Below are 27,387 nucleotides of genomic sequence, written 5' to 3'. Positions count from 1 at the left end.
CTACTTGAAGAAGAGAAAATGTTTACTCTGCAGTAACTGGTTCTTTGAGATATGTCCCCTATAGGTGCTCCACTACCTGACCTCCTTTCCCTTTGCTTCAGAGTTCTCTGCTATAGGGCTTCGTGGTAGAAAAGGAACTGAAGGTGGTTTGTCCTCGCAGTTCTATATAACAATGGCACGAGATATGATGCTGACTAGCCTGCATGTGTGGGCCAAATGGATACTGCTGTGAGATCTCCAATCAAAGATGCAGAGGGCACAAGCATCCCTAGTGACCACAGTTACTGCACAGGGTGAGTAACCATTTCTTTCTTATGTAATACTTTCTACCAGTAAATCGCAAAGCACTTCACAATCTTTGATGGATTAGTCCTCATAACACCCCTGTGGGATAGGAAAGTATTATTCTCTCCCATGTGCTTTGGTTCCCCATCTGTAAAGAGAGGCTAAGTGATTTTTCCAGGGTCACACAGAAAGTTTTGCAGTGAATTGAACCTGAATCTCCTGAGTCCTAGGCTAGTACTATAACTACTGGACCATCCTTCCTCTCTAGTTTTCTGAGACTATCAACAATGATGCCAGTTAGTGTCAGTTCTGAGGCCTGAGATCATCTTCTTTCAAAGAAGCTACTGAACAGCCATTAGCTAGTGTTAAGTTTCAGTCATTACTTGCCTCAGATAGATTTCAACTTGAAGCTTAGAATTAACAAGTTTACTATTCCCTTGGGTTATATGCTGTTCCTGCCTTTACCAGGCTTTATATTTTAATCAGTGTGGAAAAATCAGACATGGACAATCCAGAATTTATTTTAAAATAAATAACCCTCATTGATGTACAGTCATTGTTAACTATACAGATAGCCATAATTAAATTTCCTGAATAAAAACTAAGGGAAAACATCCCCCTGGCATTTTATTTAATCTTTCAAAAAAGACAGCCTGGAAATGCTTCAGCAAGAACCTTCTGGAAGTTCGTCGTCTAGACTGATGTAAGTGTAATAGCCATCAGTAATGGATTTGTGAGATGATCCATGAAATTGGCCAAAAAGTCTTTACTGCAGAATAAATACTAACTTTTGACTAATCTAAATTAAGAAAATTAATTTTAAACAAGAAGGGAAGTGTGGGGCTGGCCAGCTGAGCTTAAACATCTCTCAGCACTTAATTCAGTGATGCCCTTGCGATTTCATGGTAAATGCGAATGGAATTGGTTCACCCTCCTTTCTGCTTCATTTTGTCACTGTTGGATTATTGATTTTTTTTTTCTTTCCTTAAATATGTAATTTGCTTTTTTTGTTAGTCTGAAAACCTTCAGGTGCTGCTGTTCATATAACACCCTGAACTAGGCTTATTGTCAGTTAAAAGATAATAAAAAGAGACTGAGAGTGCCCAGCCCAGGTGTTTTATACACACAGATTAACACTAGGTTTTATACAACAAAATACCAGTCAGGACATGTTGGTGCTATGGCAATACCACACAAAGGTGTGCGGGGCTCGTACACAGCTTGGCAGCTTTGAGATGTGCACACCCTAGCATGACTTATTCTTGCTAGAGCAAAAGACATCTATATTAAGATTTCATTTAATCAGAGACACTTCACAACATTAAGTTTTGAGGTTTGGAGGGTTTTTATTTGTTCACTTCTTTAGATTTATACAAACACGACAACTGTGTCTAGCCATACATTGTATGACATAACTTAAAAACACAACCCAAGTACAGAAGTACCATTTAATATAAACTATATCACCATGCACCAAGTACTTGAATCCTTTTCCCTCTCTTACAAGTCCCCTGACCCCTCCGTTGCAAAGTCTTCTCCCACTCCTCTACTTTGAAATGCTAGGAAAAAAGATGAGCTTTGCAATGTGCTCTGAATGTCATGAGATTCAGGTTATTTGGGAGCAAGGTGGGGAGTGAATTCCAAAGCTGTGGGGTCCTTGCAGAGCATGCCCAACCAGAAGCCCCTCTCATTTATACCCATGAGATGCCAGCTTAAGTATCTATGCTAATTTCAACTGTGGCAGAATAGCATGATAGAGAAGTGGCCCATAGCCAGTTAGGGCTTTAGAGGTCAAAACCAAGACCTTAAGTTCACCCCAAAATTCTCAAGCAGCCAGTGCAAATGGGAGAGTATTGGTTTAATATGCTTGTGGTGAGATTTTCTGCTTACCAAGCAGGTCAATTTTATTCCACCACTAGCTTCAGTTTCCAGATGATTTTAAATGTAGACCTCCATAGCACATATTGTAGTATCTGATCTTTATGTGACAAAGGAAGGAATGATAGTTGCATAGTCTACCGAAAGGAGAAACAATTGCAACTTCCTGTCTAAATGTAAAAGATGTTTCTTGCTGCTAGCTGGTCTTTTGATTGTGAGCCTGGCCAACAAATGGTGCGCACACACCCTCAATCAAAGGAGCAGAAATAATTCTTGCCATATCCTTCAGTTGCATTAGTCTTGTCTGGACTGAGCCTCTGTTTATTAGCCAGCTTTTATCCATCCTTCCATGTTCATCCAGATGCTGAGAAAGATCATTGACTGTTTGGGCTGAGTTAGATAGAATGGAGATGTGGAGCTGGGTACCATCAACCTATTGAAAGTACTGCAGCCCAATCTCCTCACTAATCTTCCTGTGGCCCTATATATGCATTAAACAATGGGGTGACAAGAAGGAACCCTCTCACTGCCACATAAGAGCGGCCTCAGCTAGGATGAGCAGTTTTTTCTGCACTCATCTGACCACTTCTCCCTCTGCCTATTTTCCTCCAGTGAGTCTGAATGTCTTTTCATCAGGGGTCTGTAAATCAACAGACACTTTCAACAGGTCATTTGAAATATTAACTGCTATACACTTTTAAACCTTGAGAACAGAAAGCGGGGAGTGAAAGGAGCTGAAGGGTCACAAATCAAGGTTTAAAAAGAACTGAGGTATATGGAATGTGCTTTAATATTACTTTGCCCCTTCCTCACCCATCCCTGAATGCTCCTTTAAAATGCAATGACTAGGCTGGAGAGTGAAACAGAGCTTTCTGATGAGTATGGCCACAAGAGGGGAGAGGGTGGTGGATCTTCCACGTAGAAGCTGCCATCACTTCCATATCTCTGCCCAGCCACTCAGTTAATGCATTGGCTGAATTAAACATGGCAGCTAGAAGAGGCAGAGGAGAGGTAGATTGAAATTCCAGTGCCAGTGCTCCTCCCGCAGTTGGGCTCAAAAGGAAATGCTGAATTTTCCCCTCAGCCATTTATAGTAATGTTTTCAAAGTGCCTTAAAAAAAAAAAGCTATTGTAATTACAACAGCATTACAGGGCGTGTACTTGTCTGCCACTATACACGCTTGTTGAAGCATGAGGAGCAACTACACGTCTAAGCTGTGTACATCGGCTAATAAACACACAACCTTGGAGTGTGTTACTACATACTTGAAGCACTCTGTCATACTGCACTGGACAAGTACAGTCCCTGCAGTGCTCATGGAAGCACAGTACTCAAGCGCTGAGGCAGCTGGAGGGATGGCCATATGAATTGTGCATACTGGTGTTAGTTTTAAAAGGTTTTATTTTAAATCATAGAATCTGTTTATATAGGAGCTAAGTCCTTCCTTTTAATTTAGTTGTGTGGCTGTATTTCTTTCTTTTAGAAGAGCTTCATATTGTGAACAGCAGCAGTGCGTACAGATGTTTGATTTCATTAGTCTTCTCTGATGCATAGTCTTGTTCTGGTAACTTAATTACAAACCTAGGTTGCTTCATGTTTGAGGGAATAACAGTATCATGGTATGGGGGGGTTGTCATGTACATTTACTGATGTTTGTATCAAGTAACTCTATTTTATAGACAGATATTAGGCCACTGCATAGCTGTTTTTCAGTTAACAGGAAGCACCCAGACATTATTAAACTGAAATGTTTAATTAAATATTCAAATCTGAAATGGAAGCATACGTCTCATAGACTTTAAGGCCAGAAGGGCCCATCATGATAATCTAGTCTGACCTCCTGCATAGTGCAGGCCACAGAACCTCCCCCACCAACTCCTGTAATTGACCCCTAACCTGTGGCTGAGTTACTGAAGTCGTCAAGTCATGATTTAAAGACTTTAAAACCTATCCAAAGTTCCTACAGCCAAGAAGCAAACAACAAAATAGGAATTGCCTGGATCAGAGCAGTCATCTGCCTCGGGCCTAATCCAGATCCCTTTGAAATCAGTAAAAAGACTGTCCCGACTTCAAAGGGCTCTGGCTCAAGCCCTGAGTCTGTATCCTGTCTCTGACAGTGGCCAGTAACACCTTCTGAAGTATGTGGAACATTTATGCTAGGTTCTAGGGCCTGTGTTATGCAGAAGGTCAGACTTGATGACTATAATGGTTCTTTCGGGCTTTTAATCTATGACTCCCTGTAGCAAACAACCATGGAATAAGTTGGGGGGAGTTTCTTCTCAACTTCAGGCAGTTAGGGAGTAGTCTATGCCCTGTAGCATGAAGGTTTATACCCCTCATCTTTGTCCTCTGACACCTGTGGCTGTTCTTCAAAGCCAGAGCCGGCCCACAACATTTTGACACCTGAGGTGGAGCGCTCAAATGGCACCTCCATACCCCCTCGCTTTGGCCAAAATTTTGAAAGATCACAGTTCTGCCTTTTTCCTGTTCTACTCCTCTCATGGTACTTCTCTGCTACCTACCCCAATAAAGGAGAACTAACAACTTAAAATGCCTTGTTCAAAAATTTTAAGTAACACTTAACTTTCAGATGCCTGAACAGCAAATGTAACTTTTCTTGTCTGCACAGTAAACACTGGCATTTTTATCTGTTTGAATAATCAAAGTGGTGCTTTCTGTGCCTCCTTGGTTGCACAGATTTTAACTGCTTCCTGAAGATCCAGTCTGGGCCAGCTCATGCTCTATTGAGATGGTTGCAAGGCCGACCAGCCTCTCCTGTGTCATTGTGGAGCGTAGATGTGTTTTTATTAACTTCAGCTTGGAGAAGCTGCATTCTCCACTGGCAACTGTTACAGGAAGTGTTAGAAGTATGGGCAGAGCAACAAAAGCATTTGGAAAGAGGGTGGTCATCTTATTTGTGCACATATATTCCAGAACAGCCTTTGGAGTTGATCCTGCTGAAATGTATCTTGAAAGGGCTTTCAGTTCATCACCTAAATCACTCGCATCAATATTGCACGTCATCATGTGTCAACACTGTCTCTAGTGCCCTGCACTGCTGGTGTGGGTCTTCTTCAGGTATAGTGAGGAGTTTTGGAATATCATACAACATCCCAAATATACTGCTGTGTTCCTTGAGCTGCATGAAACGTTCCTCAACTGACTGTATTGCACAATCTAGCACCTGGTTAAAGAATTCAACTTTGAATTGTTGTTTGGGGTCACTTATGGGATTTTTCCTGTGCCTTGTAATCAAAATGTCTTCTTTTTCGGTGACTCTTGTATTCTTGAATGGGTGGGAAAATAGCTTCAGTGTGAAGTTCCTCTGCCAACTTTTGTGCACTCTTCAGAACGTTTTGAAATCCCTCATCTGACCGGTAAGACTGTAGGTATGACTTTGCTTTGTCCAGTTGTTCCGTTGCTCCAGATATATCGAGGTCAACACCTTGGAGTCTCTTACTTACAAATTTATTTCAAACAGTATGTCATGCCACAACACTAAGCCACACAGAAATTTGAAGTTATGTATGTTTCTAGTGATTCCATTTCCCTCTGCCACTGTTCTCCCACGAACAGTTCTTGTCATAGCATTATCCTCCATAATGGCAACTATGGCATCATCTATCTTCCCAATTTGGTGTTTGATAGGCTTTATCGCCTCCACTCGACTTTCCCATCGTGTGGCACTCAGTGGTTTCAGTGTCCGAGAGGACATTCCCAGATGTTGCTTCAAAATTTGCTATCGCTGAGTTGATGCAGAAAAAAATACATAGATGCTTTGAATTACATTAAAATGTAAAATGCTGCATCACTGACCACCAAGTTCAATGAATGAGAACTGCATGAGACAAAAAAAGCTTGAGGGTTTAACTCTCGGATCCGTGTCTGCACTCTTCTGTTCTTTCCTCTCATGTTGGCACCATTATCGTAGCCCTGACCTCTCATGTCAGCTATCACAATTCCCGTATCTTCCAGCTTTTTAAGAAGCACATTTGTCACACCAGCTCCTGTAGTATCATCAATGTCAATAAATTCTAGAAAATGCTCTCTGACAGTCACCATTGCAGGGACATTTTCACTAGGTTCTGTTGTTGTTACAAAATGCACCATTAAAGTAATTTGTTCCATATGGCTGATGTCAGGTGTGCAGTCCAGAATAACAGAGAAATATCTTGCTGACTTCAGATCTGCCACAATCTTCTGTTTGACTTCTGTTGCCAGTAACTGTGTGATCTCATTTTGAATGTTTTTTCCAAGGTAGCGGTGTGTGCACATTTCTTGGGTGGTGACTCTTCTTAGATGCTCCTGGAGTTCAGCGTCAAACTCAGCCATCAGCTCCACACTTTTAAGGAAGTTTCCATTGTTTGGCACATACAGCTGATCTGAAGTGCTACATAGTGCTAGGTTTTGGGTAGCAAGCACTCTCACAATGGCAGTGAGCCTTTTCAGAACATTTTGCCAGTAAAGAGACTCTGATGCAATTTTCTCTTGATGCTGATCATCTATGGTGGCCTTTAACCTTAGTCTCATCTCAAGCTGTTTCCACCTATGGAATGCTCTCTGGTGATTTTCTGCCTTCTCATGGCATGCCAGATTCCTAGCCAGATTTTTCCAGTCCTTTGTTCCTGTAGAACCCAATGTGGCTGGAACATTAGACTGGAAGATTTTGCAACAAAAACAGTATGCAGCATTCTGGGTTTTTGAGTACATAAGCCTTGGCCTCTCCACTTTGACACCATTGTGGATTTCACGCCAGTAATGTGTTGGATGGAAACTTCTATTTTCATTGTCTTTGGGGAACATGAAGTTTTTCACTTGCTGTGGCCCAGGCAGTAGAAGGAAGTCCCTCAGGCTACTGCTCAAGTGGGTCCACAGTCCTGGATCATCTAAACTTAAGGAACTAAACTCAGCAGCAGCTGTTCCTTGCACCTGAACCACACTCTTCTCTGATCTACACTTTTCTTCAGGAATGTGCATGGTTGCATCCATTTGAGATGGAGATATGGATGCTGTAGTAGCTGCCAGGTCACCTGCACTCTGACTAACTGGAAGATCAGGCATCTCCTCACCACTCATCCTCACTGAGGCCGGAAGGCTCACCGTGAACATTTATGTCTATGTATTTCAGGAGAGCTCCTTCCTGCTTAGATAGAAAAGTTTTCTTTGCTTTCTTTCTTTTTCTGAATGCTGCCCCAGAGGTGCGTTTTCTTCTTTCACTCATCACTGCTGTTCTGTGCCAGCTATATTGGCTCTCAACACTCAATTGAAGGGGACAAATAAGCAGGCTGGTAGCAGTGCCTGAGTGAGGGAAGATATCAGCATCTTAAGGGCCTAACTGGCTCCTGCTACTTCAGTTGACTGCCTGTTCTCCTCAAGTGGGTTCAGGGAAGCAGCAGGAAACAGGCAGCTCCCTGCGAAGCTGGTGTTAATCAGACCAGGCTCCTGGGGGTGCTAGAGAGGTACATAAGAAGCTCCTCCTCCTCCTCTCTCTCCCTGCAGCTCCTGCTGCTTTCTGTTATTCCCTCTAACCTTTTCTCCTGCCTGTCTGTTATGTCTCTTGTGTCTCAGTTTTTCTTTTCTCTAGTTATTGGATATAGTCCTGTTTGCTAAGTACATCGTTTTTATATTTCAGGAGTTAAGTATCAAAGAATCTGCAATGGGTACTGAGATGTATCATTGTACTGGGAATTGTAGAAGGTGTCTTCATGTGAAACATACCCATAATTAAAGTAAATGCTAAGAGAAGTTTTCTTGTGACTGTTTTGAACTTTTCACTCATTTCCTCCATGTAAATTATATGGCTATGGAGAAACAAAATTGTTCAGGATCTTATTAGACTGTACCATGTTGGCTGTAGTGTTGTAGGGCCCAGGATATCAGAGACAAGGTGGGTGAGGTAATATCTTTTATTGGACCAACTTGGTGAAAGAGACAAGCTTTCAAGCTACACAGAGCTCTTCTTCAGGTAGCTCGAAAGCTTGTCACTTTCACCAACAAAAGCTGGTCTAGTAAAAGCTATTACTTCACCAACCTTGTCTTTCTAGCCTTCCATGGTCATTACTGTATTAATAGTAATTGAAGTAAGGTTATAAATACAAGATATCACAGATTCCATAGATAATTAAGTGGTACAAGAAAACTTTCCTTTTCCTTAGGAAAACTCCTACCATGCACAACACAATAATTCAGCCTTTATGAATAACAGTTTTGTCTTTTCATGTTCCATGGGTATTACTCTAACATGATGGATACCTATCTTCCATGCTTGGTGTGTTCTGAAGATCACAAGAATACAGGGCAGAGATTTCTATTGTGTGTAGCTGATAGGATCCTTTCAGCCACTGGACGCTAAAAGACCAGTACAGAGAAAAGCTTAAGGCTATTGTCAGGCTCATAGACTGGCTTCAGAAAAAAAATTGTACAGTAGGCAAAGAAGAACTACCTTCAGCATTAGTGTTCTGCCTGCACAACTGTGGAATATTGGTATTGAAACAACTTAGTTTCCTTTTTCCCCAGACTGATGAATCCTGCTAATCTGTGCACTGAGCTGAGTTGAGAGTTTTCTTGGAGCACCACAGTGTCAAGTAATCTACTGTAATGACAAGAATGGTCACCTAGAAGTAGACCCTATGCAGTGCCAAGGATCTACAGGATGGGGTACATAGTGAGTAAAAGCTTGATCTTACATTAATATCAATTGGGGTTTTGCTATCAACTTCACTGGGAGCCCTAAATGCTAGCCATTCAAAGCTATGTCAATGGTGAGAGCAACTTCCACATAAACAGTCACAGTTCTGGAAAACGGTTGCAATTTTTCCCCTGCTTATTTCTCCCAGTTATTCTCATTTATGCCATGGCCCTTATTTGCCCCTTTGCCGGTATAAAGTGGCCTTGAAGTGGGTTAAGTTATATTTCCCATATATTTAAATATATTCTAGTTGTGATGTACCAAAAAATGTCATTGAATTGTTTCCTAAATCATGTGTTGATACTACCATACAGAGAAGGTAGTGGCAACAAGCTAGTCAAGTTTATCTAATGGCAAGCAGACTACACAGATAAAGGGGAGAGTGAGTTAGAGTATTTAGATGAATATAATTCATGGATACAGGCAAAACTGAGAATTATGCATTCAAAACACTGTTTTAAAATAATTTAACTTTATTTTTGCATTTGAAAAACTGCATATAAACATAGCCTCATTTTTACATCAGAATTTGTCATTCTTTCTATCACGCAGGACCCCAATGCCCCTTAATAAAATTAGAAAATTTCTTCATGCTGTAATTGTGCAAACATACTTCAAAAACTATTTACATCTTATGGTTCTCACTTTCCCTAGTGGTAGTTCAGTTGCAAGAGGTATGTATTCTGCATACATAGCTTGCTCTTTGGCGTTCACGTTTGATTCAGATGTACAATAAAAAGCTTTCATGGTTTAAAAAGCTCCCCAAAGGCAGTTTTAATAAATCTCATTTCTCCTTTGTAAAGGAGGCCTCTGTATCAAAGCTTCCATCTAAATGCTTCAGAATTCCGCAATTATTAGGAAATTCCACTCTGTTTCCTAGATCATCTTCCTTTAGCACGAACGCACGCTTTGCTTTCCCCAATGAATTGTAGTGGAAAGGGGAAAACTTGATTTTTGTAACAAGCAAAGTAGAGTGTAACAAAAAGTCAGACTCACTAAATATCTGGTACATCATTCTTTGTACAATGCAAGATTACTTACAGTATAATACATTATCTAAACATCGCAATTAAACTACCATAAATCCAGCAGCAGAAGCTTAGATACTAAAAATTGGATTCATGCTCATCTAGTCTTGATTTCTCATTTTCTAAAAGAAAAGCTGTAAACCATCCCTTTATATCATGACACCATCCATTTTAAAAATTAGCAGACTACTAAGACAGACGGACTTCAGCTGCTTGGGTCATGCTATATTTGACTCACATTTCTGATATACCGTAAACTAGGATGCAAAAAAGAATTTCAGGTTTTGCAAGATAGTTCACGTGTACCATGCTGGGAGGAGAAGCTTTTTTGTATGCAAAAAGTATAATATCCTACCTATTATCATCATAAATACTTTTTGCTGTTTGCAATACATTTTTATATATGCTAGTAAAATTAAATTCTGATTGAGTGTGAAAACATTATTCTAGACAGTATAATAAAGAAATAAGGGCTAACTGTTAAAGAACATAGGTTTTCTCTACATTATGGATCTACTACATATGAACACTAGTCTCAGTAGGTAAGCTGAATATTAAGTAATGCATTCCAAAGTCGGTGTTGCACAGTCACAGAATAAAAGTTGTGCTCGTGTTTTATTTAAATACGAACTGTACAGCGAGGTTTTATTCTGGTTTTCAGTTATGGTAATTGTGCAGGCTAGCTTTTGTATGAGGAAGCATTGTTTCCACAAACCCAAACCTTTTTCTAAACAAAAAACCCCTACATGGAAGAAGACATTTCACATAGTAGCTGTTGCATCATTAACCCTGGCAAGTTCAGTTCATAATGGCAACAGTACTTTCATGCTGATCTCCAAATAACTGGGAGAAGAACTCAAAAGCCAAATGGATGTGGATAGGGATAAAGACATAAGCTGTATACACCACCATAGCAAAAACAGTAATAAAAATAGTATGGAACATGGATCGCTCCCAGGGCTCCAACACATAGCAACAGGTGATCAGGAGGTATTGATAGTATAGCCAGTAAAGATAATCCTTCGCATGCTTAATATCCATCTTCAGCTTTTAGTGGCTTTGGGAAACTTGACCTGTAACAACAAAGAACAATGCATTATAGCTGAGATGGAAGATGAGTGGAATGTTGAAAGCCCTAGATATAGAGGTGGAAAAAGCCTTGATGCTGTGAGTTACTATGACAGACACAGCTGTGTGTGTTGTAATTGTTACACAAAATAAAGTTCATCAAATAGAAATAAAGTACCTATGTTATCATAAATCTCTAATCCTCCTAGAGTCAATACTAATAATAACCGGTTTTGGAGGAAGAGAATTTCCACTTGGAAAAAATAAAGTATCAGTTGAGCACTCAAAATTCTTAAATCCTGATTTATGAATATTCTTCTTATTCCATCCTATAAATGGAGTTAAAGCTACTGTCTGCTCTTGAATGCAAAGGCTCACCTGGAAGTCAGAAGGAAGGCTTTGGCCCCAGTTCTGCACACTGGGAGAGCAGACTCATATGTTTCCGGAATAAGGATGAGATTTAAAACAAAAGAGCTGCTCATTCCAAACTCCTTTGCATTTTACGTTTAGTCCATTTCTTAAAATCAGACAAAACAACCGTGCAGAAAATCAAAACAGAACTTGAAAAATGTCTAATCTTCCCTGCAAACTGGTAACTAGTACCCAGATCCACATGGTTAAATTATCTCACCTTGTAAGATGTATGGTCAGCACACTTCCATAAAATCAAAGCACAAACTTTATAAATGAGAGGAACGTTTGAGTAAAGTTTAGACATCTAGGGAAAAATTCTTTCCTCAGAGCTACCGAACAAGTAGTAATTTTAGATATTCTGCATTCCTGCTTATATACAGAGAGTTGCCAGGAGATGTGCTTTGCCCTTTGTTTGTGTTTCTGAGTGTGGTTTTGAAGTCTGTTATGTTAATGCTTTCTTTAAAATCAGGATGACACAAAAACAGTCTACAATGAGGATAGCGATTAAGTGATTATAAATAGCTGTTCATATTTCACAGAAAATAGGTTTATTATTGTTCTTAAGTACTAAGTGTAGAGACACGTTCATTCACATAGATCTGTCCTTGGTTCAAGACAAGGGAAGTGGGTGAAGGGGAGGCTTTAAGCCAAGGTTGTGATCTCCCTTCTTTAGTGGCAGCTTCCTGGCATAAAGTAGAGCAGCATCAGGGTATTGCCCATTGCCTATGACCCCCAAGGGGCTACACCAACAGCCATGGACTGCCCAGGCCTAGAGATGCCCTGAACTCGCCCTGTTTCCCCAGACACCACCCCCACTCCAGAAGCTGGGAATTGAGGGTGGTGTGGATACTCTTATGCCAACATCCTCCAAGGGCCAGTTAAGCCAGCTTTTAGGCTCTCTTGTGCCTAGATTTTTGTGTCCAGATGCAAAACTACTACCAATTGAGCAGAGCTGGTCAGAAAATGCAACTTCTGTCCCACTGTTTTCTTTTAATTTCTATATAAATTAAAAGGTTAAAATTAAGATGAACCAAAACAGGCAAGTTAGAACACAATACTCCATTTTGATTTGAAATTGTTTAAGTTTTTCCACTGAAAATTTCATTGAAATTAATGTGTCCACACAATGTTTCAATTTTAACAAACCAGCATTTGCTGATGGAAAACTGTTCTGGCGAAAGTTTTTTTGGCCAGCTTTATAACTGACTCATAAGGACATCATTCATTCCAAGGGCCAGTCTGAAAGCTTAACTGATGAATCTCCTAGCAGACATTCTTAGTTATCTTGTAGTATCCATGTCAAGGCAATAAACTAGGAGCACTGAAGAATTTGTCTGAGGGGTGAGAAGTGGGAAAGTGGAGTCTCCTTCTGAGCAGCCAGGGAGAGGCGTGTGTGTGTGCGTATTAAAGATTGTCTTTTCAACCTGAAATTATCATACACACTCTAGCAGAGGAGTAGAGGGGAGTTAAAAAGTCAAGACAAGCTATACACCTGATTTGACTTAAAAAAAATCTCAAGATTTTGGGGCCGATCTCATTATTTTGGGGATTCTGACTCCTGGTTTTTGATCGTTGAAGATTGGCAATACTGAATCCCCTCCATCTTCCTCTTCCATAAGATTTTGATGCACCTTCGCACTTTTGTTTTACAGTTCCACAATGGCATTGATTCACCTAGCTCCAAGAACGGGGTGCTGGACCTCCTCCTAGGACATGCAGACATATGCAGTATGGAATGGACTCCTCTGCAGGAGCTTGTGAGCCACTTGCGCACACTAGCACAATCAGGGATAGCTGCCAGTGAGCCACAGGCCTCGGGGTGGTACAGCCACGCCAGAGGAGCTGCAGGTGCGGGGTGCTGGCTCCTGGGAGTGGCGGCCTGACATGCTGTTGCTGCGGTTTCCAGTAGAGCCTTGCAGGTCCACGGATACAAATTTATATTCATGGATATCCGCATCGCAGATATAAAGCTGTGCATGGCTCTAGTCTAAAGGCATAAGGGAACATTAGATCATTTAGTCTGACTTCCTGTATATCACAAACCATTACACTTCATCCAAATATCCCTCTAAGCCCAACATCTTCAGTTAGACCAAATCATTTCAGTTCTTGGGAGACTGAACTGCGTGCTACAGGCAGATAACAGGAGACTGAGGTGCCACTAACGCATGAGGTAACTCCAATGGCTGGGACCTGATTAGGTGAGATATACCCAGATGATCCTAGCAGGTGAACCAAACCCCGTGCTGCAGAGGAAGCCAACCCCTGCCCCAGCTCCTTGCCAGTCTGACCTGGGGAAAATTCCTTCCTGACCTGAAATCTGGCTATCAGTATGACCATAAGCATGTGAACAAGACACCCCAGCCAGGCATTATTTCTAGAGGATTCTTCGTACCACATCAGATCAGTGGTCCAGCCTGTTCAGTGTCCCATCTCCAGCTATAGCTAGATGAAGGCATCCCCTCCTACTAGCCTGCCCAAAATACATCTAACCAATTGTGCATGGGGGGGAAAAAATCCTTCCTGTTCCCAGTGAGCATCCAGCAGTTGAGAGGTCTTCTTGATGGATCCCTCAGAGGAAGATATCAGACAGATCCTGCTCTTTGTAGAGGAATGATCCTATCTTCAAGATGTGCACAAGGTGTTCCACCCAACAAGAAAAAGCCAAAAAGCTTTTAAGAATTCTCCCTAGTCTGACAGACCTACATTCTAGTGTATTGGTATTAGGCCAGGCCTAGAGCTGTCTCGTCAGCATTAGAATATCTGCCTGGCATAATTTTTAGTGAGAAGGTCAAGTCTGAAGTAATAAAATAACATAGATCTTTGCAGCTGTTGCTGTCATGATGCCTTACAAATGAAGGTATCATTATTCCCAGTTGACAACTGGTGATACTGAAGCATAGAGAGGTAAAGTGACATTCCCATAGTCACCAGAAAGTCAGTGGTAGATGCCAAGAATAGAGCAGAATAGGTAAGAAGGATGCAGATAGGGCATTTAAATGGGACTGAGGAGACCCGAGTTCAGTTTTCAGCTCAGCCACAGACTTCTTGTGTAAAATCTACCAAATCCCTTACTCTACTCCAGGGTTGAGCAAACTTTTTGGCCTGAGGGATGCATCTGGGTATGGAAATTGTAGGGTGAGGCATGAATGTTCACAAAATTGGGGTTGAGGTGCAGGAGTGGGTGAGGGCTCTGGCTGGGGGTGTGGGCTCCAGCGTGGGGCCAGAAATGAGGAATTCAGGATGTGGGAGGGGGCTCCGGGATGGGACAGGGGGTTGGGGTGGGGTGGAGGCTCCGGCTAGAGGTGCGGGCTCTGGGGATGAGGGGTTTGGGGTATAGGAGGGTACTCCAGGCTGGGACCAAGGGGTTCGGATGGCAGGAGGGGAAATCAGTGCTGGGAGGCAGGGCCAGGCAGCTCTGCGCACTGCCCCATCCGCAGACGCTGCCCCTGCAGCTCCCGTTGGCCACAGTTCCCGGCCAATGGGAGTTGCGGGGGGTGGCACTTGGGGAGGGGGCAGAGTGCAGAGCCCCCTGGCTGTCCCTATGCATAGGAGCCAGCGAGGGACATGCTGGTTCTCCTGGGAGCCACGGCATGCACAGAGTGCCGCCAGACCCTGCTCCCTAGCAGGAGCTTGAGGGCCAGCCCAGATGTGGCTTGCCCACCCCTGCTCTCTGTACCTCACCTCACACGGTTATTATGAGGACAAATTCACTAGTGATCATGGGTTGCTCAAACACTACAGTAAAGAGCACCACGTAAGTTCCTAAATAGACCAAACTCAGGTCCCTTGACTCAGCACAGTGCTCGGAATACTGAGCTATGCTGTCTCTAAATAAAACATAAAGGTTCATCTAAATAAAGATAGTCAGTCATTTTTCAAGTCTCTGTCCCTACCACTGATGCACTTCCACATTTAATATACTGAGACTTATTCATTTTGAGTGGGGTTTTTGGAAACATACCAAATGGAAAGAGCATCTCAGGGTAATGGAATTCAATATAAATTATATATATATATAACAAAAACCCATGTAGATGGCAAGAGCCAAAGCCATCTTAAACCAACTGATCCATGAACAAGATGTAAGATAATCCACAGTGGTATGCCGGCACGGACACCTTTTACTAAGACCCATTTTATGTTAACTCAGAGCTGGCTTTAAGCACAAACACTACTTCAGGTCGGAGGGCTTCTGGAGGCTCCAGGCAGACTTACAACTCATGAGCAAGCCACATTACTTCATAACAGCTGGACTAGATAGGGAAAGAAATAAAAAAAGAATAAATGCTCTGGCTGTTTGGAGCCCTGCACATTTTTTAAAACTTTATTTTTTCTTGTTTTTATATAAAATATAAGCACATAATGAAACAAAACATAGAAATTCATGCACAACATGGAGATAACAGATAAATAACAAAATTCAGTGTGCATTATTTGCACAACCTGGAAAAAAAACAAAACCAAAGCCGCAAAGGTCATTCAGGGCATCAATTATTAAAGTGACTAAATGAGAACATAGACTAATATATACTAAACTGCAAAAGTATGCAATCGTTTCATGTGTGACCAGATCCTCATATTTTTTTTCCCCAAGTATTTCTATTAGACAGAGACATTTCCCCCCCCATTAATGCAATAGTAGAGAGCTCTCTAAGCCAATCTGTGTATGAGGGAGGAACTGCAGAGTTCCATTTTCTCAAAATAACTCTTTTGACCACTAAAATAGTTATTGCAATCCATTTCTTAACACTAACTGGTAATTCCAACTCATTCAGCACCCGTAAAATACACAAGCTAGGAGAAGGAAAGAGCAACGCTTAAAATTTTTGAGAAAGAGCTGTAAATAGTGTTTCAGAACATATGCCTTTTTGACAGGCATAGAGGATGTGTGAAAGGTTAGCATGTGGCTGTTTGCATTGCCAACAATTGCTGTATGTTGCCAATCTAGCCTTAAAAAAACCAAAAACATTCTACTCATTTAATATCTTATTCTGGAAGAATGGCAAGAATACAGAACTTGAAGTATCTTTCATATTAAGCCAGATATCCTCCCATGTTTCTGTTGTGCTAGTAAGGCTAAGTTCTTTCCCCCCTTTTTTTCTTTCAGACTGAGCTTGAGGAGGTAATGCAAAGCATTTAGCCACCTATAAGTAATTCCTACAAAGTGACTTTTGTTTCCATATTTCTTAACATGTTCTTCTAGAGCTGAGAGAGTTGAAACAGACCAATTGTCCCCATCCTTGCATGGATCCTTAAGCATAGCCGCTGAAAGAAGGAACTGAGACACAGCAATAACTGGTATTTGTTTCACATTTAATTGAAGGAGACCAGTCTATAGTCCTGTATTATATCTTTAATTTTTATTAATCCTTTTTTTTTATCCAAATTGTCTTAAGCGTGGAGTTAGCCTTGATCCTGAGGCACAGATTATCCCATAGTGGTATGAGAAGAGAATTTGTAAGACTTGATGCTGTAATAATCAGAACGCATTGCAGAATGCCCCATGTAGATGCAAAGACTGGGTAGCATCTTAAGGTATATACAAGAAGAGAGGGAACCAAATGGCATAGCTAATTTTTCAATCTCAAACCACGCCGCTGTGTATATAGAGCCACTGGAAGGAACCCCCTTACAACAGGACACGTTTGGAATGCTAGATAACATTGATACAAATCTGGCAACCCCATGTAACGCCCAGTTGTCCAAGATTTTTTAACGGCCTTGTGTGACAAGCAAGGCTGTTTTTTTAATCTTATATAAATGTCATGATACGCCTATTTAGTCGAGGAAAGAATGAGGGAAGATACTTTGAAAGGCAATAGCTTAATGATATAAGTCAATCTTGGGCCGATATACATTTTGGCTATTTCTGTTCTCCCCAGTAAGGACAGAGGGAAGAGATACCATCTCTCTACATCCTTGGAAATTTCTTGTACTATATTGTCCGTATTTATAGAAACAATTTTGGGAAGATTAGGACAAATGTTAACACCTAACTAAGTTATTTCCTTGCATAATTGAAATGGAAAATGCTGAAACTGAGAAGGATTTGGTCTTTTGGATATATTCATTTCTTGTGATTTATTCCAGTTAATGCGAAAACCACAAATCTTTCCAAAAAATATCAACCACATTCAATAATAATGGGATTGATGAGGATGGATTCTTCAATAGTATAAAAATGTCAGCATACAAACTGATTTTGTGTTCTTTCCTGTTTATAGTCATAACATCAGTGGCTGAGTGCTGACATATTTACATTGCCTGTGGTTCAAGAGAGAGATTAAAAAAGAGGGGCGAGAGGGTGCAGTCCTGTCATGTCCCTCTTCCTCATTGAAATTGGTAGAAATATTTCCATTAATTGATAATGAAGCAAGGGGAGAGATGTAGAATACACTGACCCAATTCAGGAATATTGGTCCAAATCCATTTTTTAAGGACAGCCATTAGATCAGGCCATTCAATCCTATCAAAGGCCTTTTCTGCATTTAGAGATAAGGCTAGCGAGGGAACATCTGAACTTGCTGGATCAAGTGAATGATTTTTCTCGTGTTATCAGAGGCCAATCTTCCTTTAACAAAACCAGCCTGATCTGCATGTATAAATTGATGGGATGATGGCATTCAGTTGTGCCTCTAAAATGTTTGCAATTATTTTGCAATCTGTATTCAACAGTTACAACCATTTTTGTTCTTTAATTTTAAAGTAGTTAAAACAGTTCTCATGTCTGGAGACATGGCTCCTTTTTGGAATGTTTAATTGAAGATCTTTGGAAAAACAGAAGATGGTTGATTACAAAATGTTTTGTAGAAATCTGGAAAGCCATCCATCCCAGAGGCCTTACTTGAATTCATATTTTTATAGCCTATTCAGTTTCTTGTGTTGTGAAGTCCCTAAACAACACTCGTACTGAAGTTAGGGTATTAAAAGCTAGGCCTTCAATGAAATGTATTAGTCATATTGATTGATTTATATAAAGGTTGATAGAATTGCTTAAATTGATTATATATATTGGTTCAAGGATGGCACTCCTGTCTTCGTGTAACAAGGAAAAAGTATTATTGTTGCCTAGTTCCATATTAAGTCTTCTGGCAAGCAGTTTACCTGCCTTATCTCTCCATTCATAATGTCTTCGTTTGACCCTCTTGAGCGTAAATTTGACTTGGCTGGATAAGCATTCATTATATTTATATTTGGCATTGATTAGAGAACGTTGAAGGTTTTCATTATTTGGGTCAGTCTTGTGTGTTCTCTGCACACATCTATTTCCTTGTCCAGAGAATCTAGTAACTTGAGTCCCTCTTCTTTTGGGAGGCATACTTTATGCATTCATGCCTTACAGTAGCTTCCAGAGCTTCTCAAAAGATAACTGAGTGCTTATTTTCTTGTATGAAGGTAGAGATGATTGAATCAACTGCAGAACAAAATTTTGCCTTTTAGTAGCACAGTGTTCAGCTTCTGTCCGGAAGATTTTAATGATGTGTAACCAGTGTCATTGGTAAGTATAATTGAAACATGACCTCAAATTATCAGCAGTTTCTTCTAGTCATGGTAGAATCAGTTCTAAAGATACAAGAAAAAAGTCAATTCTGGAGTAGATGAATGTACTGTAGAGAAATATATACACTCATACTCTTTGGGGTGTCCCAGTCTCCATATATATTTTAAATCAAGTTAATTCATTAACAATTAGGGTTGGCCTATTGTGCTCTGAAAGCTGGGTTTCATACAATTGGATTTGTCCAGATGTCTATCACAGCATTCCGATCTCCTCCCAGTATTACAGGAATGCCTTTTATTAGAAATGGATCTTACAAAATCTTATGGAGCTTGCTAAATCCATAGTGAAGGTGGATTGATACTTGATGCTGTATCTGCCTTTGGTCCCCTCAGGATTTGCTTTATGCCCTTGAATGTAGCTCTCTTTTTGTTAAGCTCAGATGAGATGTCAAGAAAAAAAGAAATTGTGTGTCTGCGTAAGGGTTTTGGCTTCTGGCAGTATTCATTAACATTACTTTACCATTGAACTTCCGCAGCTTGAAGATGATGGATCTGGGCTTATCAGATTCCTGCCTTGTAGTACCAGCATTCAATGAGCCCTTTTGATATCTAATGGGGGCAGCTGGGGATCCAATTTAAGTATGTCAGGGAGCAGCTTCTGAAGAAAGTAATATCCTTCTTCTCTAGGCCCTCAGTAATGCCCAAGACGTGAAGGTTGTTTCTTTGAGATCTATTTTCCTACTGTAAGCTTAAGGAAACAGTTTCTTCTTTAATTTCACTGTTTTCAATCGCAGTCTTTTATAGCTTATTTTCTAACTAAGTCATTTCAGCTTGTACATCACATTGCACTTTAGAGATTGAATCCAGTCTTTCTGCAAGGAAGTCTTTCAGTGCTGCGATATCCTGGCCTAGGTTCTGCTGTGGCCTTGTGGTCTCCCCCTCCAGCTGCTTAGGTCTTTTGTTGCCTCTCATTTTTTCATTGGAATCCATATTCAACAATTTGAAGTTTATCCAGGGAACTAATTTAAACTTTTATGACAGGAACTTATTGCCAATTTCCTAGGAAAGTAATTATTAGAGATGAGTAGTTGATATATGGGGCGTGAGAAGGTCTGGGACTAAGCAGCTATCTTCCTCACAGGTACCAGGTGACCCTACCCTGCACATTTTAAGGGTCCTGCATTAGCTTGTCTGGTCTAAGAATCCCAGTCTCAATGGATCATTACACAAATATCACCCGATAACAAAAACTGATCTGGAATTTTGCTTCTTTTAAAACTGCATAAATGTCCTAATTAAAAGTTTCTTCCTTCTACCGCTATATGTGCATACACATCCCCACTTCTTGCTTACAGCCAAAGCACCAAGATACTATGCGAAATGCTGTTCTTGCTGCATTTCCAACCCCTATAGCAACATTTTCTCTGCAGTTTATCCTAGTTGGGAGGAGAGGAGAAGATGGTTTCTCAGCATTGTGTTATTTTGCTGCTGCACTACTACTAAAGATTTTTTTTTTTTGGTATCAGTCAGCTAACCAAAGTTATTTCCTATTTAAAGATCATGGAAGAGTTAAAACCAGCTATGAATAAAATGAATGGAATTCAGTCTAAAATACACTAGGAATCACTGGCAAACTCAGGTCCTCCTTCTGGAAGCAGAATGAAAGGAGAAACCAGAAAAGCAGGTTTCTTTGTTCTAAATCCCACCTGATTTTCCTGCCTATTGACACACCTCTGATTAGATCAGTCTACGGAGAGAGATATTTTTATAAAAGTGTCTCAGTGCTTGTTGACACTGGGCTCATTTCTCTTTAAAAACTCTGTGTCATTGTCATGTAATCCTGCTCTGAACAGGGTTAGATAACATGGTGTTTAAGGTACTGGTGGGCACCTAGAGCATTGTTCAGCCTTGTTCAGGCTCTAGGGCTCAGACTGGTGCACTGTTGATAGCATTGGTGGAAAATTCTTGCCCCCCCCGGAAAAAAAAAGTTCTCTTATAGTGTAGCCAGTCTACACTAGACTCTAAAATATGTTTGAAAAGCGTGTTTTAATTTAGTTAAAACGCAGTTCTAGCTAACCCAGTTTGGGTACTTAGTTGCTTCATTCAAGCTTAGCAGTCTGGTAAGGTACTGGTGTTTTAATCACAATGCTGTCTAATGATGCTCAGAGGTAAGAATGCCAGTGCCCACTGAAACCTGTTTACACCAGCACTCCCACAGTTGTGGGAGACTTCTTTTTCTTTTTTTACTAAGAAAAATGCAAATGTACAGAAGGTCGAAGAGCCCAATCCAACTCCTACTGCCTGCAGTGGGAGTTTGATAAGGCCCCAGTTGCTTAACACTAAATCGTGGAATTTATTTCACTATTCACATTGAACATGGGGTATGCTATTGCTATGTCACAGAGACTTATCATAGGTCTTTCAACAGACAAAGCTAAATGGTCATGTTCAGGCTCCCATTTTAAATAGCACCCAACCCCTGGTTTGGGACTGAAATTTTCCATGCTTGGTTATAACCCAAAGGTGAATTTTTTTTGTTTAGCCATTTGAATTACAGAAGAGTGCAACAACATAACGTTAAACAGTGCAGCTAGATTTTGTAATCCAGAGCCACTACAGGACTAGCAGTTAAACTACACTGCACCCCTCAAAATCCACACAGAACTTCCTTCTGTCTGGCCCCACAAACACACCCAGCCTTTAGTGGACTGCTGCTTTGGCAGCTTTTAAACAGTTTCTCAGTGGTCATTGGAGGTGGTTGGCCCTGGGCGCGTGACTCCTATAACTCATAGGAGTTGTATATACTTGTAAATATAATTGGTAGATTCTTGCCAGATTGAGAATGTATATCTACATGGGTTGCAGTGTGTTGACAATGGCAGTCCTTGAACTATTATATACTCCTGCATTGAAATCATAAAGCATGCAAAGCCAGTATGACAACTATTCATAATACAGTTTAAAATGATCTAGGAAGTAATTTAGATTAGAGAAAGCAAATCTCAGATTGCTCAACGGATGTTCCATTCACAACTACACCTGTCAGTGCTCCAAGAATGTGGAGCTGATCTATAGCTTCCAATGGAATTGAGTCCGGGGATGGGACATCAACTCCTCAAAGCATAGCGAAGTCCAAAACACGGGAATTTTTTTTTTTTTTTTTTTTTACTACTAGGACCAGTCAAACAACCTTCAGGGAAATCAAAGATTGTCAATATTCACACTGAAGAATAACTTACTGTAGCACTCTTGGTTTTGTCCTCCTTTTCCTATTGTCCTTTTTGCCACCTAAAAGGATGCGAAGCCTCTCCCATCTATTCCATTGTAATGTGCTTATCACAATAGTATCTAGGCCTCTTTTCTTCAGTCTATGTATCGCTAGAATACGTTTGCAGTACAAATATATTCTTTCAATATTTGCTATTTTCCTCCCTCTAAAGAGTTCTCAATTTTTTTTGGTGCACAATTTGTTGTTTCTTCCCCATTTGACTTCAGTTCATTTGTCCATATCCTCCCTCTCCCCACCCTCCATCATTATTCTGCATTCACTCCCCCTCTTAGGTTGTGAGCGGGACAGTATATCTTGATTAGCTTCCAGATGTAGGTGATGAGTGTTTCAGAGCCATTTAAATGCAAGTGAGTTGTTACCTCCCACCCACCAATGGTTGCAGTTTAGTGGTGGCCACCCCCCACAAATGGTTGCACTTTAGTGGTGGCCAGAGGCAGTACTACATGGGTCAAATCCGGAGATCTTTGCCAGTGAGTGTGATGGGGTCACAGTTTCACCCTGATTTCTATTGTGTGTGCAACTCTATAGAGTTTTGAGTAGAGATGGGCCAAAACCAAACCCTGAACTTTGTAGGTGATAAGAATCCAGAACTGGGTTTAAATTGTAAATAACACTAAAAAGTTCAAGGGATCTTTAAGGAGGGGCACTACTAGATGTTTTTAAACTGACATTGCTCCAGATGTTTTTTTTTTGGTCTTGTTAAGAAATTTCAAGCTCACTCAGGAGCCTTCCAGTAATCCATGGTTCTAGAATCTAGGCTGGAAACATTGAGAAACTTCAAAACACAGCACCTGCAGAAGGTCACAAAAAATGGGGGGTGGGGGGGCATAAACAAAGTTAATGAAGATTTTGTGAACCTCTAAAGAGCTTTTAGGTTAGTTCTTATATTAATGAAACTGATTTGCTCAACTCTAAGCCACTTTGATATGGGCTGATAGTATTAACTGGATTTTGTGTGACTTGGGAGAATTTGATTTTTTTAAACAATTTGTTTATTTTAAAGTTTTTTTATTTTTATTGATTTAAATTTTCATAAGGTGAGGTAGTCAGACAATTATTTAATAGGAGTAGAGGTTTAGATTCAGAAAGTTAAAGTTTTATAACCATTAAAATACAAATTGTCAACATCACATGTCAAAATGTGCAAAATAAATATCCTTAAATCAAACTCTGTGTTCTTAAGCAGCATTTTCTTTACTTTGCCTTTCTGTACATTTCAATTATTATCAATGGAAATTTTGTTTGTCTGTGCGTTGAAACTCAAATTGATGTTTACTGACATCTACTGATAAAAATCTAATCCTACCAACCCTACATATAGGTTATATGTAATCTGACAAGTTGAATGTTGTCTTAGTTCTATTAATATCATCAAGTGGAAGACATTATCATTTGTTGTGCAAGTATATCACCTTGCTGCACTAATAAAGTGAAGTGGAGATCCGCTGGTAACTGCTTATGCTGGTCAGTGGGTCACAATAGAAAAAATATGGAGGTAGTTATGGTAAAAGTGGAAGTAAAAAGGGGCCTGCATCTTCCAGATTGACATATTTATCACCAATGCACGTTCCAGGAAACAGCCTTATCGTCAGAGCTTCACTCTTTCAAACTGGCACTCCTAAGAGTGGCAGGCTACAGCCAACAGCTGTACAGAAATATCAGTCTAATTTGACCAATCTGACTTTGAATAAAGTGAGCACACCCTTGACACTGTGAGTACTCTTGTCCATTCATAGGATGAGGGTGCAGAGAAGAGCAGTGTATCTGTTGGGGTGGGATGAGAGGATTGTCTGTGGATAAGACATGGTGCTGTCACAATGCCAGTTCCTGAGAGGTGGAAGAAGCATGTGGGTTGTCCTGTGGAGAAGCTAGGGCAGGCAGAACTAGTGGGTAGGAAGGAGAAGCTCCCTATAATGAACTACTGACATCTTACTCCAATGGGGTCACAAAAGAAAATACACTTGTGATCCAGACTTGAGTATAGGGAAGCTGATACTCCTACTAAGAGAACCCACAGGGACTATTAGGGATACTGTAGATTCCCACCGTGGTGTTTGAACTGCTCCACACTGCAAAGCAGCAGCAGCACAAAATATGGTACTTGCTAAACAGCGGGAAAGGACATAATTGGGGTGGGGTTATTTTTCCTTTGCAATGATGCAATACATGTAATTAGCCAACATATATGTCTGCCAGCTGTTCAGCGCAGTCTTCAGTCCCACCTCTGCTCCCAATGCGTGGGTTCTGCAGTTGTGCTGCACAAGCAGCATGAGGTAAAGATTCAGAGAACACAGGGTTAGCAGCACCATAGCTCATGGGATGGAGTGTTTCTCATCAGATAAGAAGAGCATTTTAACTTCTGAATGTCAATTCACCAGATAGTACCAGAGGTAGGTGAGTTCTTCACTGCCTGGCCATGCTCCTGGCACACAGCTGGTTAACCAAGTAAGTCCCTACCCCTGAATTACTGCCTCTTTAGGGATCCCTCCACCATTGCTCCCATTGGTGATGGTTGTACCCTACTCCCACCTCCTTGTACTGATGCTGATCTTTCCCCTGGCTCCATCTCTGCCAAAACCTCCCTCCTTCCCCTTCCACAATGGCCATGGGAGCACTTCTGGCATGAATGCTTGCAGACACATGTATTCACACTAAGTACCGTTGTACTTGTGTGCAGAAGATATTCCTATAAACTAAATAAATAAAAGCACCTTATACTGAATGTTTGCAAATACATGGACTACAGTAAATATCACATACATTAAGTTCCAGCATGGAGCACAGGCCAACCTCATTATAGTGACCCTACACCAAGGACACCATGCAGAGAGCCAGAGTGAATGATTGATGAGTGAGTAAACATGGAGTGGTCTTTGTTCGAATACCCCAACCCCTTCCAAAATACTAATCAGCTAAAATTAATAACTACATGCCCACTGGGCATGCTTTTGAGACATGCGTCTCTTTTAAGGAAAAAGAGTATAAGAATCAAGTGAAGTAAATTACTGCCGAGAAAAGGAGAGAGGGGATTCCTTAATGGACGCTTGAAGAAGCTGCTAGAGAGAGTAGCCAAAACCTGGCTCCCTGGGGTCGAGTAGGACTGTGACCTGTGGGGTTTCCAGGCAGCCAAGGCCTCGCCTCGAGGGAAACTGAGACAGACCAAAGGGCTGAGGAGACTAGACCTGGAGGAAAGAAGTTGTCTGTAGAATTGGTAAAGCAGGAACTGTGTGAGGCTAGCACACGGCCTGTTTGTGAAAGAGAGGCTCACTAAGAGGAATGTATAGCTCGATGTATAGTTCTTTAATGTCTAACACAGGAGTTATGTGCTTAATGTAACCCTTTACCGCTTGTGTAATTCCGTCTCAAATAAACTGCAGTGTATGCAAGTTAATTACTGTGGACCTTTTCATTGGTATGAAAGTAATCTGCTCCACTGGGAGCCATAAAAGATCTATTCGTGGTAGTAGCCCCCTGGTGCCAACAACCCTCATCCTCCCCCCTCCATTACTCCCTTTGCTTGCCTGTTACACGCATTGTACAATTAAGATGTAAAATTCTTGGTGGGCAGATCCTCGTAACTGGTGTAAGTTGTCTCAGCTCCACTAACTTCACTGGAGCCACGATAATTTACACTTGCTGAGGATCTGCCTCTGAGTTCTTTACTACGAGTACAGCACCTAGCATAATGAGGCCTGGTTAGGACCCCAGGACACAACCATAATACAAATAATAAGTAACAACTACACTGAAGTGGCACAAACAAAAGTAGCTTGTCCAAGGTCAAAGAGTTTAGAAATTCCTGGCTCCCAGTCCTGTGCTCTGCCTCAGTATTCCTCCTCAGTATTCCTCCCTTCACCCTTTAAACCATACATCTTTTGGAAACATATACATCACACAGACATTTTACAGAATGTTTTAAACTAGGTTCTGATCTGATAATCTCACCCACTTTATTTGCTTTCTGGAGTCTATCACACAGTATGTTGTTTTTTCTCATTCCCAATGTGAGACTACCAGAGGTTGGAATAAAATGTGCCCTAGGATGGCTAATTATCTCCTTTTTCGTGTAGGCTGCTAAAATGTACCATACTTGTCCAGTTATTTGGAGGGAAAGAGAGGGGACGGGGAAGTGAAGGTAAAAGGGTGAAAAAAGAGCACAGATAATATATAGTTTGGGACTAGTTGTTTTTTTAGTTGAAGTAATTTATATAGGTACTTCTGTCTCCCCCTCCATTGCCACAGTATCTGATTGCCTCAAAAACATTAACAACTGCCTTGTAAGAAACCTCCTCTGAGATAGGGGCATATTATTATCATCCCCATTTTACAGATAGGGATACTAAGGCAAAGAGAAATTGATCCCAGATTTACAAAACAGTTTGGTACTGAGCTCAGCTGAAGAAATAATTTATCTGAGATCACATAGATCTGGGAATTAAAACCTCCCAAATCCCAACACTTAATCGCAAAACGATCTTTCTTCTTTTAGTCCACAGGCGTGTATCAGGGTTTTAGTTTTTCAGAGTATAAAACAAAACCAGTGAAGTGGTTGTAAGATCTTCAGACAAATGAACAACCCTTATAAGTAAAGCACAATTACTTACACTTCCTTTAGTATGGTTCATGGAAATACTGAGGAATTATCCTGAACCACTCCTAGGCAAGGAGATTCTCTCTCTCCCTTTAACGAAAAATAAAGGAATATTGTAGAAAAATTAGTGCCCGTGCCATATAAGAACAAGCAAACTCTCACCTCTGCTTGTAGGCGTATTACACTAGTTCTGGATGAGTGATGCTCCCTGCTGCATGGAGAGGTGTGGAAACTGAGCTGGCTGCTGGGTTCTCCCAAGTAGGTCTTTTTCCTGCTCCGCCCTGCCCGGCCCTTTCTCGCTGTTGCTCAAACCTCACCTAACAGCCAACCTGATTGCGGTGATTAATGCCTGACAAAGAGAAACCACGAATGCACTGGGAGCATCTCGCTGATATGCCCAAAGCAATGGCCCGGGGTCGGGGAGGGTCTAGCCCAGGCTCCGCCGCGGCAGTTATACTTGTTATTGGAAGAATGCAGCCAAACAACTCGTGTCGCTCGGCCCCAGACCTTAGCTTAGCCCGCTCTGCGGCCACGGGCCCGGCGCGCTGCGGGGCGGAGCGGACCGGGGAGCCCGCAGAGCAGGCGGAGGCATTGCAGTTACCCCGGGGCTGCGAGCCGAGCAGGAAGAGGGACGGGGAGCTG

At 41.2% G+C, this 27,387-nt stretch overlaps 1 protein-coding gene and 1 long non-coding RNA gene across 3 annotated transcripts; one reads left to right on the top strand and one right to left on the bottom strand.

Annotated features, from left to right (window-relative positions):
• Positions 1–18,254, top strand: LOC140917205 (uncharacterized). Its single transcript, XR_012160742.1, has 4 exons — positions 1–293; positions 8,681–8,828; positions 13,015–13,119; positions 16,569–18,254. It is a non-coding gene; the product is annotated as an uncharacterized lncRNA (long non-coding RNA).
• On the bottom strand, positions 10,356–27,181 carry SPTSSB (serine palmitoyltransferase small subunit B). 2 transcript variants are annotated; one of them, XM_073359493.1, is made up of 2 exons: positions 26,908–27,181; positions 10,356–10,953 (listed from the first exon to the last, which is right to left on the bottom strand). In XM_073359493.1, exon 2 carries the CDS (start codon positions 10,919–10,921, stop codon positions 10,679–10,681), a length of 243 nt encoding a protein of 80 aa, XP_073215594.1. In that variant the 5' UTR covers positions 10,922–10,953; positions 26,908–27,181; the 3' UTR covers positions 10,356–10,678. The 2 variants fall into 2 exon arrangements, with proteins under 2 accessions (XP_073215594.1, XP_073215595.1); XM_073359494.1 differs by lacking the exon at positions 26,908–27,181 and adding an exon at positions 11,327–11,349.
• Positions 27,182–27,387: the final 206 nt, after the last annotated feature.

This window comes from Lepidochelys kempii, chromosome 9, assembly GCF_965140265.1.
Source record: "Lepidochelys kempii isolate rLepKem1 chromosome 9, rLepKem1.hap2, whole genome shotgun sequence".
In the NCBI taxonomy this organism is placed as follows: Eukaryota; Metazoa; Chordata; order Testudines; family Cheloniidae; genus Lepidochelys; species Lepidochelys kempii.
Note: the sequence above shows the minus strand (reverse complement) of the source record. Positions and strands in the feature narration are given on the sequence as shown.

Coding starts and splice junctions, on each gene's coding strand:
- SPTSSB (XM_073359493.1), bottom strand. CDS start 10,921: ATGGATATTAAGCATGCGAAGGATTATCTTTACTGGCTATACTATCAA.